This window comes from Ptychodera flava, chromosome 6, assembly GCF_041260155.1.
Source record: "Ptychodera flava strain L36383 chromosome 6, AS_Pfla_20210202, whole genome shotgun sequence".
Taxonomy (NCBI): Eukaryota; Metazoa; Hemichordata; class Enteropneusta; family Ptychoderidae; genus Ptychodera; species Ptychodera flava.
In genome coordinates this window covers 27510231-27524716 of record NC_091933.1, presented here as the reverse complement: position 1 = coordinate 27524716, position 14486 = coordinate 27510231, and the positions used below count along the sequence as shown (strand labels likewise).

The 14486-nt window shown below is 38.9% G+C and overlaps 1 protein-coding gene across 1 annotated transcript in view; it reads left to right on the top strand.

The window, feature by feature from the left end:
* LOC139135368 (cadherin-like and PC-esterase domain-containing protein 1) overlaps positions 1 to 14053 on the top strand; it is a 50870-nt gene extending 36817 nt beyond the window's left edge. The window contains exons 15-19 of the mRNA XM_070702730.1: positions 1456 to 1592; positions 5295 to 5617; positions 6682 to 6769; positions 9551 to 9697; positions 10230 to 14053. Coding sequence (XP_070558831.1) covers positions 1456 to 1592; positions 5295 to 5617; positions 6682 to 6769; positions 9551 to 9697; positions 10230 to 10439 — 905 coding nt within the window. The 3' untranslated portion in view covers positions 10440 to 14053. The remainder of the gene's footprint in view (positions 1 to 1455; positions 1593 to 5294; positions 5618 to 6681; positions 6770 to 9550; positions 9698 to 10229) is intronic.
* The last annotated feature ends 433 nt before the right edge of the window (positions 14054 to 14486 follow it).

The following is a 14486-nucleotide window of genomic DNA, read 5'->3' as shown; positions in this document are numbered from 1 at the left end:
GTTAATGAACAGAGTCGGACACAAAACGATCCAAACATGAGTATTCTTGCTTCCCTGCAAGAAGAATGAAGAGATCAACAACATAGATACAATATAAAATTAAGGAAGAGATGTGCTTATGTCATGGAGATACATTTGGTACCTCCATGTTTATAAGCCACTAAGGAACGAACTGGTAGGAAACGTGGGGGGTCAAAAGGTCACGGTGGTCTGAGACATACTTCCACGTCTCACCATGGCTATAACAACCAATTTGTTAATTTTCTCACTAACCACCTTACCCGATACAGACAGAAAACACATAAAAGCACAAACAAGACAAGAGGGATGATGTGTGCAGCCACTTTCAACTTAAAATTACAAATTGTTTCAGTAACAGGCGACGGGGTCATGACCTTTTGGATTGCTTACGAGATGGCCCGATCGCGCACAAAGCGACCAGGTTTCTTTCGAAAATTCCAACTTGTAGATTGCATTTTTTTCCTAAAATTTTGCTATCCCCAAACTAAGGCTTAAAATATCTTTACAACAATACCTTAAACATGTATGATTTGGTAGCGTTTCTTTAAAAAATCACCGAAACTCAACCAAGAATTGACTTTTCCTACAAATCGTACGTATTTGGCACAAATTTGCGGCGATTAACTAAGGAATTTCTCTTTGTAAAGGATGTTGAACGATTGTATTGAACCCATTCTATTATCATATGCCGAAAAAACATAGTTTAAATGTGGTTTACAAGTTGGAATATGCCGATAAATAATATACGCGATTTTGGCGCGAAAATGTCAATATAAAAATCACGTGACACCTTTTATGCAGTTTTAAGTGACATAAAGTGAAAGAGCTATCAAAACTACGTATGTGTACAAAATTTCATCAAAATATGACCAGTAGTTTTGGAGAAATGAAATTCAGCTCGAAATTCGGTCTGGACCCCAGCTGGACCCCTGCCTTAACTCACTTGCGCACACATATCCGTTGCAAATTTAACTGCAAGGCCAAGTGGACTTGGGTAAATGATGTCAGTTCTGTTTCAGTGTGTACGTTATGAAATAGTTAAAGTAATTCCTGTAAACTGATATTTATACTAGTATGAAAGTATTAATCTTCCTATCTGTATCCCAATTATGGCAAAAACATACAACTGTCATCGTTGATGTCCTGTTGGTCTCTCTATCTCTACAACACACTGAATTCAAATTACCAAATTGCTATTCATCCTCGAAAGTGTGCTTTGACTAAACTACAGTGTGGCAATGAAAATAAACACATTCATCATAGTAAATAGAGGCGGTCTGTGAAAGCAAAGTTGAAAAGGAACACACAGGGCCAAACAGAGACCTTGCTTTTACCCCCAATTACATGTTCTGTGTTTCTTCTCTCTCTCATGTCACGCATTGTTGTTTTTTTGTTTCTTACAACACAATTTGTCATTCTTTGTTTATTGGTCAGGTCACTGGGTTCTTCCGTGCTCAGACTGTGAACGACGGAGTACTTGCCTCTGGAAACTTGCCGACTGGTATCCACATAAATGCCGGCATGTGAAAATGCCTAGACAGAATCTGAGGCAGTGCCTTGCTAGTAAAAAGGTGTGTGACTTAACAACATTTTTATCGGTCTCATCAAATGAAAGAGGATGACAGTATCAATGCCTACTGTCTTTCATGAGCATCGCTCCCAGTGAAAATGAAACTTCTAATGACAGTTGGCCATTTTGAAGATTATAATATAATATCTTACAGCACTACTGTTAACAAGCATTCATTCATTGTGTTTAGCGTTTTCATTCCCAGCCTTTGGGTCAATATCACCAGTAGGACATTGTCCGCTCTTCAAAAAAAATTTGATATCAAACCCACCCCATGAGGGCGCACATCAGGATGACAACAATCCACATGATCCAGAAGTCACTGTCTGTATAATACAAGTGCCATCCCGATAAGTTTTCACTGGTTATGATTACGTTGATGATGGAGAGAATTTCTCTTTACATAAGAAAATATTCAAAATATTCAAAGTCGGGTAGAATGATTAGTAACGTTTCAGTGTGAGATGCAATTATTTGAGGCATCAGTTACTGAAATTTTATCAGAATATGGGTAGTTTTCCAGTTGACATTCCTTTTATCAATTTTTGCCAAACACCTAGAGAACTTTCAATGTTATGAAGGCAGTAGATACTTATTTATAAAATGAGTTCTGACTCACTGTGTAAACGTTGCAGTCTTTTGTCCCAATGCGGCGTTTGGTCATTATTGTGATCTGATAAAGGTCAATTCAGGTCAACCATGGTCACCTTCACCCAAACATGTTACTTGTTTTGAGTTGAAAGATTCGTACTCTCTGGAAAACCGCGACATCATCCACCAACAAAAGCCATTATATCCTCAATTGAGACACTTCTGTGAAACTTTACACCCTGTTTGACTCTGCTTACTGGGCTTAAGTACAGTAGTGGGTGCTGCTGTCTCACTTCAAGATGTTTGACAGTCAATACATCTCAAGTTCTTTGCTTAATGGCTTCTTGAACGTAAACCATTCAATGCCATGGCTTAGACTCTTTGTTTTTTCAAGGAGCTTTTTTTTTGCTTTTGGTCACAAACATCTCAGCTGTGTGTGGTATTCCCTTGTTTATGTGTACATGATGTTGACAATTTATTTAGAAGTTAGAAAGTTGGGGGTCTGGTTCCTAATTGCCAAAGATATGTGGAGACTTTTGTCAGTAGATTACCATGATTTTGGCGTAAAACTGACCAGCTGGTGTTTCAATGGTGTGAGCAATGCATATGAACAAATGAAAACTTACAGGGATAGATAAGCCTTCACACTGTGCCGTCAGTACAGGAGTATCATATTTTCATCAGCTGTCCTTGCACTAGCCTGGCAGTAGTGTTATACAGTACACATAATCCAAATCTTTTCAAGTGTATTGCCAAATTTTAACAAATGGAAAATACTCCTGCAGGGGTTAACATGAACGACAAAGGAAGAAATTTCAAGCCACATCCTTAAAATCGAGCACAAAAATTCAGGATTATTTTCAGTGGGGATCGAACATCTGCCTGCTCCCATTGGACTTCTTTTCTCTCAAGTGTAATGTTCTATTAAAGATGTTGTCCAGTTGCTGTTTGTGCGTGTTTTATCATCGGGCACTTTTCAACTCCCTCGCCCGATGTGGCTGGTATCTATCTCAGTAGAATTGCCAATATGCCTTGAGAGTATCAGTCGTGAGAGTGAGGAGGTATTTTACTCAAGTGTTGAAGCACCTAAAGTGATGCTAGAACTCTCACGTCAAGTCCTGACCCTGCCCTAAACAGCCGATATTTGATCCCTCTAATGGAAGTGCTACATTATCTCTCCCTGACCCTCTCTCTCTCTCTGCAACTTTTTACATCAACCCCTGGACTGTTTTGACAATCCCTTGTGCCTGCCAATTTGGGTTGTATCGTCATCGTGGGTCATAATCATTGGTGTATAATTTATCGCATGCTATTGCTGTATGAGGTGGGTTCTCAAATGCACTCAGGTTGTGCCAAGCACCCTCCTCCAAATGTCACGTGACTGGATGATGCCATGTCACTGGCAAAGTGCAAGCAGAGTCAGCTTCAGGCCAGGTTGACAGAAGCAGCTAGCTGTCAACATTGTAAATCAAGCTCCACTGTGCACTACCTATTGAACCAACACACAGTGTACTCAAAAATGTTGAAAATATAACAAAGAAAGATACAGTGACCCTACATCAGCAGTTTAAAAGAGTAAACTCAAATGGTGATTTGTTTTTTAGTTTCCTCAGTTTTTTTCAAAATTTTTACAAGCATGACGTGATCTTTAATAATGTTACTCAATTAATGGGCAAACAACATTTTCAGGAAAATATGAGCTTATATTTTTTATTAATTCAAAGTTTCATGCTATCAGATATATAATCAAAATGTTGATATTTAGTGAAGTAAGATTTCAGTTAAGGGGAGGGAGAGAGAGAGAGAGAGAGAGAGAAAGAGAGAGAGAGAGAGAGAGAGAGAGAGAGAGAGAGAGAGAGAGAGAGAGAGAGAGAGAGAGAGAGAGAGAGAGAGAGAGAGTTCTGCAGTGAATATGTTTCTATCGCAAACACATACAGAAATTAAGCAGGCCATGGAAGTATCAGATCAAATGTTATGTTTACTCAGTTGAAGACTCTAATAGCTTACCTTTATCCATGCAAGCTCTCATCTGGACAATGAAAGCTTGTATGAGCACACAGCACCAAGTGGCTAATACTACCCAAAGTACACCGTTTGTTGTTACACGGTACCTAGTCAAGTGAACACCATGGAGATCTTGTCAACAGTGATTAAAGTGTTATTACCGGCTTTTTTGTTTTCATTGTCAATAAGGCAGTTTCACAGGACTTTTCTCTTGAATCTGTGTGTACCTGTGTTTGTGTGTGAAATTGGAGTGTTTCTCTCTCAAGAGAGAGATTGTATGGACACTGCTGATGATTGTTTGAGAATGCTTGACATTCACTTGCTGTGTGAGTGACCAGACTTTTCTTGAAACCCTCATGTGAAGTGCTGAAACTTGACGATCATTTAAATCAGTGAATTCAGTCATTTATAAGACCTTCTGGTGTGTTTATGTTGGTTTTATTTGAAACTGTGGTTAAAGAGAATGCGATTCTACTTATAGTTAATCTCTGTACCGTGCAGCCCATTCTGTATATCGTTACTCAACGCTGACATTTTCCTCTTATTGGACTGTTAGGTTTTTGCATTTCAAGATGTTGCAAACGATGTAATTTCTTTTTTTAAATCCATCAACTTGGACCAAAGTCTACACATATACTTGAACTTCAATGAAATTGACTTTGGTCCTGGTAACGTGCGTTGAGAAATTAGGAGCACTTCATCAACTCTTGAAGAGAGCAGAAAAAGTCCTCATGGGTGACAGTAGCCTTCGTTGTCAGCAGTGATTAAAATGATTATAGCGTTTGTGTTTTCACATGAAGCAATTCTCATGGCTCATGGTGACTGAAGGATGCCAGATGATTGGCACTGTGCAGTATCGCACATCAAACAGGTATACAAGAATGATCTTATCAATTGTTCATTGTCAAGTGCATATGCCTCGGCCATCAATCAATTACCAGAAGTCCTTGATTGTGGAAATCCAATGATTACTCCAGGTCTCAAATTCAAAATACTCTGTACTCTGTACATCTAGTCATGGGTTATCTTCTTGTAAAAAATTCCACTAGTGATCAACAGTATCCTTCTCGAATGATGTCAACCAACCATTTTTCTCTCACTCACTCAGGTCTTATTCATCGGCGATTCCACAAATCGTGGTATGATGTACTACCTGATGGAGCAAGTGAACGGCACGCTGATGCAGTGGGACAAGACGCACAACATCAAGGTATACACCAACGTCAACAACAACCAGACGCTGGTCAGCTTCGCCTACTACCCGCAGTTCTGGCTGCCGGCCAACCAGAGGCCCGTCTTCGACAAGGCTCTGTACCAGCTCTTGCGGAAGACTTTGCCCCTGGAGAATAACACCAATACAGTGTTGATTGTAGGTGGCGTACACTGGCTGGCTACCCATCATCTCAATGTTATACAGCAGTCATTACAAAGGTGAGAGACTGAATATTCCTTACTTACTTGGCAGGTAAGAGTCATGGTCAATGTCAAGCCAATCTGTTGAACACTAACTGGAGTGACTGTCACTGCCTTTTTTACTCCTAATTTTTAGTGATTTTATTTTTTTTTTCTTTTACTCAAATTGCTATCAGAGTTTGGAAGATTGTCAGAAATTTTGCAAAAAATGTCCCAAAGTTCACACTAATTATAGCCCTCCAAAGTTTTGCAAGACCAGCTAGGATCAGCCTCATACTCATAGGGTCATATTAGAAAATAAAATGTCCTGAGGGACAAATGTTCCTACCATTCTCTCGTCAGCAGAAACATTGTGTTTCAACAGAAACGTTACGTTTCAGTCGTTCCTGTCACTCACAAAACAAAAAAGTTGCACCCATCACAAATCACCAAAAGTCCGGGGTTAATGGATTGGTTGATTCTACCAACAAAGATCACAAAGTCCTCACATCTGAAAAATTCTACAAACACTGTGTTGTGATTGCAAGCTGAATGCATACACTCATCTGTGTCCTGCCCTCCACGGATGAACTTCCATGGCAAAATATACAAGTTGTCCATCCAGCGAGGCATGGTGAATGGGGACCTGTCAAAGCTAGCAGAGCTTTTACCGTGCTCATGGGCTTGAAACAACACGTCTAATGGAATTACATTACGTCTGCGCTTTTACATTGAAGTATGAGAAACAGTTATATTTATACGTAGACAGAATGACATCGATGTCTGGTTTCAAATAAAAAATAACCAAACCAAACCCCTTTAACAGTATTTACTATTTAAAGTACTAGATATGGGTACTGTGTTTACTTGTCAAAAGGAGCCAGGTCCTTTCAGTTCTCTTTTTTATTGACAAGGTGCGAAGTTTTAGCCAACACAACAAAGAACAGCAAATTAAACCAATTCACCATACAAACATGTTCCCTTCAAACTTCATTATAGAAACAGATTACTTGCAGACGTGTTTGCTTCAGTCAAGTTCACATCGCTTACTGACCTTGATGTTTGATAGTTTCATTACTTTTTGGGGTTTTCTCCTTTCACAGGGAAGGTTTGACTGGAATCAAGAAAGTGATGAAAGGCCTTGGAGCTGGCTTTCATCAGCCCGTAGACGGAGTTCACTGTCTCTCGCTTGTAAGTATCGCCCGGAAACATAATTACTTTTGCATTGAACAGCAATGCTGGCTGACCTTAAAATGCAATTTCAGGTTTTTTTCTCAATCATTATAGTTATTGACTTCGCTGATTGTGTGGTCATTTGCACCATGATCCTTGACTGCAAAACCATTGACCGCAATGTTGTCCAGTACAGTTGAGACAAACAATGGACATTGACTTTCTTTTTTTTCCCTTCATATTCTTTTTCTTGTCTGCTCGTGGATTACAGCTTGAGTCTCCTTGTACAGTTGTCGCACTCATCCAAAGAAACCAAACTTCAAATTAAATGACACTAGGAGTGTATAGGTGTGAAGGTCATTCGCCATTGCATAGGTTTAGTGTAGGCATGTTCATGATGTTTGCGTTTACTATGTTTGTGGTGATGTGTGTGGTCAAGTTTGGCTTTTTAATGACACACAAAGAGTTTAATTCCACAACGTCTATCATGAAAACCTCACATGAAAACAAGACTTAGAGAGAGGACTCTGGCAAAGGAAGTATCAGAGTCTTTAATTGTTAGGGTTCTGAAAAAAGAAAAAAAAAGAGAAAACAGTCTGGCTTGTCATCAAACAGGAAGCAATTGTAACAGTGAGAAGGTTGACCAGTGTCACCTACAATACTCCCACAGCCATTGGTAGACTCAGTGACATGTCCGCATCGATAGAACTGCTGGTTAGGACTGTGCCTGGTATGAAACAAAATAAGTAAATATTTTACTTGTGTTGTAATGCAGCCAGACTGGAACAATGCAGGGACTTGTTGTGTGGGATAATACAGTGTGGCAATGTGGCAGAGGACAGGGTCAGAGGGAGACAGTTTTGTGCTTGCGTATTGTCACTGCTCATTGTGAGCTAGACACAGAAAGATACTTTGTACGGACAGAGTGTAATCCTCTTCGGCTTTTGTAGGACCCTCATCACGGCTTGTTTGACTTGCCATAGTGATCTGACACTCACTGGGGACCATGTTACCCTTTGATAATGGGAGACTACCATAATGTGTGGGCACCTGCGTTTGACAATTGTGTGAACTGTTGGCCTAGAAGAGGCATCTGGGGAAAGTGGACTAGATTGTGCGCGATTTAAGGCCGATGAATATTCTTTACTGATGACTCGTTATCCATCGATTTGCATATGCAAACAATGCTTATGAATACAATTTGCATAAATGAATACATTTAGTCAGGAAATAGAGCATTTTATGGAGTAACATGCCATGCCATTGAAAGAGTAGTCAATAGCTGGAATGATTTGCCAGTCAACTTTCATATCATAAGGTCAGACCATTGATTGTCTGAAGAGAAATGCACTGTTTAAGTTATTGTCTTTGGTTTTTTTTTTTCTGGAGTCAATGCTCTACCCAGACTGCAAAATATCTCCTGTGTAACTGTGATACATTTTCAAGAAGTTGACAGAAATGAATCAAGCACCTTCAGCTGATGAAATTTGTGAATCATGCCACAACATGTCACCAGACATAGTGTCAATGATTTTAGCTATCTAATCCACTACTGATCAAACATACAGCGATGAATCACAGGAACTGAAAAAAACAAAAGTCCACTAAAATTACTAAAAGTCACACATTTTATGCATATATATATAATTGCTTGCTCCATATCGTTTCAGAACAATAGTTATAATTTCTCTGGGTTTCAATCATTGCTAACTTTTATACTGAAAGCTACTATTATAGTGTGTAAGATGTTGGGTACAGTTGCTGCAGACCTATAAACTACGGGCCTATCAGCTGCATCACTTTGCAATATTTCCATGATTTGGCTATCCAACTATTGTTAACAAGTGTTCTTGCAAATGCACTTGATGAGGGGAGTATTCTTGGAGTATTATAAACCTCAGACTGGAAACGCATATGCAAGTTTGAACAAGACAAACAATACATGGGTGCCCCCCTCAAAGACAGCCCATCCATACAAATATACAGAAAACAGGATTATGGTTGATGTGCACATGAGAGAATTCTCACAGAAATAAGATGTTATCATCCGCTGGAACACTTGGCACTGAATTCACTCCACTTGGATGTTGTATTATCTATCTTCTTTATAGTGTTGCCTATCTTTTGAAAATAGCAGGAAATTTGACGTAAAGTGTAAAACTATTAAAATTTAGCGGCCCATTCAATCACCAATGAATGTTGTTGTACTTCAATGAAAGGCGATTTCCTTTTAATGAGCAGCATTCACAGAATATCCGAGAAAATTTCAAATATTTTGATGTCAGTAAATTACAAAGAGATTACAGCCGATGAGCCTTTAATACACTTGTTGAACACACAGAGGACAATGAGAAGGAACATGAAAGTGTTTCCTGTGAGTTAAGCTGAGCCAGCTGAAAAGACATGTAATCGTATGCATGGCATGTTATCATATTAATCACGGAGCCAGTGACACAGACACAGGTCATTGGAATTTTATTGTGCATAGTAGGAGACTCCAGAGACTTTGGTTAGTGGAGTATGTTAGTCTGGCATGACTGTAACAATAGCTACTTAAAGTATATACAGCTCTTCACAACAAGCTCACTTTATCCAAAGTGTCCATTGACCTGCAGAAGAGTATGTGTTAAAAAAATGTTTGACTCATATACTGTATATGCACACACAGATAGACACACATACACAGACACACACACATTACCAGTATTTAGGAGTCAAAGAACGTACACATAAATATACTCTGAGAATCTTAACTGTATGATATAATTCACCGATTGTTTCTTTATTCTCTCATCTCAGAAAGAACAAAGTAAACTCCTACTACATAACGCCGGCCTTCACGACTATGCCGTCAGTCTTGGCTATGATGTCATCGAGACTCTGAACATGACAATGGCAAGGTATAAGGATTTCCTCCAAGGGAAATGTGCCTGTCACTTCCACAAAGTAAGTATATATGTACCACACTGTCAATGTCATATGTGTTTGAAGTGGGTCAATCACCCTCTAAAGGATAGAAAACATTGTGGCTGTATGTTGCAGGGCACTAGCTCCCCCTCACAGTTTATTTCAATACATCAGAACCGAAACCAGTCAGCTGTGGTCTTTGTCAGTACTCACTGGCTATGATGGAACAATTTTTAATATCAACTTTGAAATTAGTCGTAATCCAACAGTTATTCATATTGTAATGAGAGACAGTCATGCAGTGTTTTTTAGGAAATCAGTTTAATAATGTGTAGGTATCAAAAATAGCTATACAAACAGCTGCAGACTTTGAGTTAATGTGTTGTCTACAAGTTCAAGTTTGTACCGTATACTGCAATGTGTACATATTGATAATGACAGATGAAGGGCAAGTTTAGAAATCACATTTCAATAGATGAACCAATCAGCTGTCTTTTTATACGGTTCAACTGTGTAGGTAAAAGTCAGGACATCATTGCTTTCATTCATGTGTACCTTGTCCTCCATGCAGGTCAGAGAAGTGAGTGCTGGAAATGTGAAACCCTCCACGGAGACACCAGAGTTCTACGTGGCAGAGAAACCAGCTTTCTACCACATAGATGACGGCCTGGATGAAGAGGATGAGGATGGCGAGAACGGTGTGCCGACTTACTATCATGTGGATGGCAATATCAACGCGCTCTATTCTGAGATACTGCTCAGCAGAATCTGTGGAGGTTGATTTCTACATGGTGATTGGTTGCAGATAGCAGGCTGCCATGGCAACTTGACCTTATATGGGAGTTGAAACTTCAATATTACAATAATTTGCGAAGCGTGTCAGTTTCTGACTACTCAATGAGTGTGAACCATGTGCAGACAACCCAGGCCAGGAGACAGAGAACTCGAAATTCATGTCACCATGACTCATGTCAGTGTGGCATGCATTACATGTCAGTGTGGCATGCATTAAGTTTTGTGTCTGTCAATTAGTGCTTGACTTTAATCTTCAGTTGTCGTTGAGTGATCTGGAAAAGTATCACAAAAACATGTCACACTGACAATGAAGAATTGCAGAGGAATATTTAAAGTAATGCAAGTATCAAAAAATGAAGGAGAGGAGATGAAGAATCCACTTTGATTCGTATAAGTCCCAGCTCTTTGACAGAAGTTGAGGATTTACATTTTAGCTGTGTCCATGTCAGTCACGGCTGCACACACATACCAGTAGATGCCATGGATCACGTCAGGCAGCTACTGTGGATCAGATAGAGTGACAAATGGAAGTTTGTGGCAACTGACAAAGTGAACAACATACCGTGACAAATTGGATCAGGTGAAGTGTGACAGAACTTGATGACATATATACCTTGTAGAATGACGTGACAAATTTGAAACATGGGGAAGCTGCGAAGTGGTAATGCACCGTGACAAATCTGATTGCGTGAAGTGACTAAAGTGATGACACATAGCATGAAAGTGACAGGAGTCAGAAACTAACATTGCACATCAGTATGGATAGCCAGGGCACTTGGAGCCGCAGCTATACAAACGACGTTGCTGTCTGTCAAAGATCTGGCGAATAATGTTTTTAAAATACAGAATATGTGCAACAAAACTGTCCATGGTGTGCAGTGGATGTTGCCCCGTTTTCACCTCTTATTCCTCATAGAAATACAAGGCCTGTCATTTTGAAATCCAGGACTGAACCTCAGATAAAGATGAAGGGGTGGGCAAGACTCTCTCACCATGAAAAAGTCCATTCTAAGCTTCTCTTCAACATTTTTTGTAAAAATAGATCATTTCCTTCAAAAAAGTACAAAATTCAGCTGCTCTTGAGCTTAAGATTACATAGTCACAGTGTATATGCACATAGCATCACCATGAAGTGATCTTAGTGCACAGTGACGGCTCACAATTCTTAGACTTGAATTTTCTCCGTCTTCCTTCACAAATAAAAGTATTTGTGGTTCTTCCATTCATACCTAGACAGACTTCCAATCATTGTCATCCAGCGTGAATGATTGCGGTGAAATTCTTCTGGCCGTTGTGAAATATTTTCACGCCCTTGAAAGAAAAAGACTCGGTGCTTTTGACACCTTGGTGGCACTCCACAAAGTGCTCTCTTAAATACAGCCATTGGTCAGAGTTGGCTGGGACAGCCCATTAAGACTTTGACTACACATTTTTCTCTGGTGTCTTTCAAGTGCCCAGGAGTGGACTTTGTAAAAAGTTTCATGGACGTTTCCGTAGTCTACTTGTCTCTTTCCAGAGAGACTGTGCCCTACGGCAAGTTTGCACTCCCGGCTGAAAGCATTGCCTTAAAGTTGGAAAATCCTGTTGATGGATTTAGAGTGTGCAATATGGAACCCTTTTTACAAAATGTGTGACGTTCAAGTAGTGTCCTTTTCCCAGTCATCGCTACACATGTTTTTTCTATGGATTTCATGTTTTTTGTTGTAGTTTTGATGAAAATCCAGGAAGTTTAAAATTTTCGAATTAGTGTGTTTTTTGCTTGACCCCTTTCGAAATGTAAAATGGTAATTTGTGGTGACAGAGGAGGGTGTGGGGATTATTCCCCCCATTGATTTCAGCTTTGTAGAGTGGAATGAGTTTGTTTAATCAGAGTTGACTGTCCCGACACCTGGTGATGGTTTCGCAGTGCAGTGCCTCAGGGACCAGTGTCTGTGTTTGTGTGTTGTTCTATATGAAAATGATGAGAAACTGAGATAAAGTGCCTTTTAGCTTTGATGTCGGTGGCGGAGGATAACATAATGGGAAAAATTGACTGCAAAGGCGACAAGTGGCTGGCCATAATTTTCAAGTTCAGTCAAACCTTTTTGAATAAATACCCCTTTGAAAATGTTTTTCCACCATGTCTGTGACTTTTGTCATTGTAAGCAGGAGAGCACATACCGGCAATGAATTACCTCAAAGTACTCAGAGAATTGCATCAAACTACAAAATCTATGTCAAGAAGTACTGGATCTTTTGTTCATCAGTCTTGAATGTGCTTTTTTCCTGTTGCTTTATACGGACAATGTTTTAGTGTTAGACTAATTTGTATTTGTGTGCTCCAGTAATGTGTCTGTTTACACTAACCAACAAGATAATTTTGTCTTTCTTGTGTGTTCTGTGATCTGGAGAATTGCCCTGTTGGGAGCAATTCTCATTAAGTTGAGTGTGCCATTTTAATATAACATAAAGTAGTGATAGCTTATAGACCTAACAATTTGATCAGAACCACCTGTACTTTCTATGAAATAAATCATGACACACAGTGCAAAGGAATTTATACAATTCAGAAATAGTCCAACTGAAATTTTACATTTTTAAGCCAGTAATGTTATCATAAAATGTACTGTCTTGCAGTTCTGTGACTTCAAAGAATTGACGTGGTTATGTTTAATAAAATCTAGTCTCTCTCATTCCTTTCAGTCAAACAATATATTTGCAATATCTCATACTATTAGCATTGGCTGTTTATTACAACAAGAATCAGAATCTTTAATCAGTATCCAGAATAGGAAGTGGAATTCTATATTTATTGATTCAAATTTTATATGAAATATTTTCTGGGCTAATTTTCATCAGAAATGTACAGAAAGTAGAATAGAGTTGACGCCAAAGACTATGTGTTTGTTATACATTATACAGGTGTGTATCTGTGATGTCCATATTACATCATATCGGTTGATAATTCTGTTGATTTTGCCAGAAGTTTGTTTTTCTTTTAAATGTTGGTTTCACTAATGAACTTTCAACCTCAGTTCCTTTCTTATTTTGTGAACAGTTTGCGGTTTTAGCCTTCCATATTAAGCCATCGTGAGCTCAAATTTGCTAAAGAAATGAATTTCACTCACAAAACATGTTTTTATAAGTTATTAATTTTGAGCATGAGTTTTTCACTGGTACTGTGACTCATGCATGCAGTGGAAATATGGCTGCGATTTTACTGCTACCAAGCCTCTCTTTGTCTTTTTTATCCTGGATTCTTTCCATGCTGCATTCGTTTAGAAATTTGTACCTCAGATTATTTATCCGTTATATACATACACAAGAATGGTGTCAACCTTCTAAATAATGCAATTTTCCATAACAATAAAAATGTTTGTAATTTAGTCAACAAACATAAGTGATCGACAACACAAATAATTAGAGTTACATGAGAATACCGTTCCTGCAGCTGGTCATGCAAGATACATTTATGTGAATATTATAAAGAATTCTAATATATACACACCTTCTTAAATGGGCTAAGAAAATTACTAGTAATGAAAAATATTTATTTTGATGAGATATGAAGACATTACATATTTATGACGAATGAAATAAAACAAGCTTGTTCCAAGCAAAGTTTATTGTCCCTAATGTAAGAGTATTGTGTTAGATGGATCGAGTGGAACCATCCTAGTGGTATCTTGCCCGTCTTTTCAAGTTTGTCGTTGCTTTAAACTTCCTCTGTGGCCCGTGAACTATGATCTTAAAGAGTGGGATGTGGCCTCTTGTATCTAGTGAACTCAATTTTAGCCTTGAATGCCGATTTGACAAAGCCGGTGTCTTTTCCAGAGCAAAAGTCGTTCAGTGTGGATGTCGTCCAGCCCAAGACAGACGAAGTTATTGCTTTCACATACTACCTGTATTTTCAAAGGCGGTCAATCTCTACCGTTGTTACATTCTATCATGACAAGCGTAAAGATTTATAAGTTTCGGCTATAGTAAAAAATGTAGGCAATGTTTCTTCCAAGTTACAATCGTGGGTTATTGGTTGACTGCATGAGTCGCAATT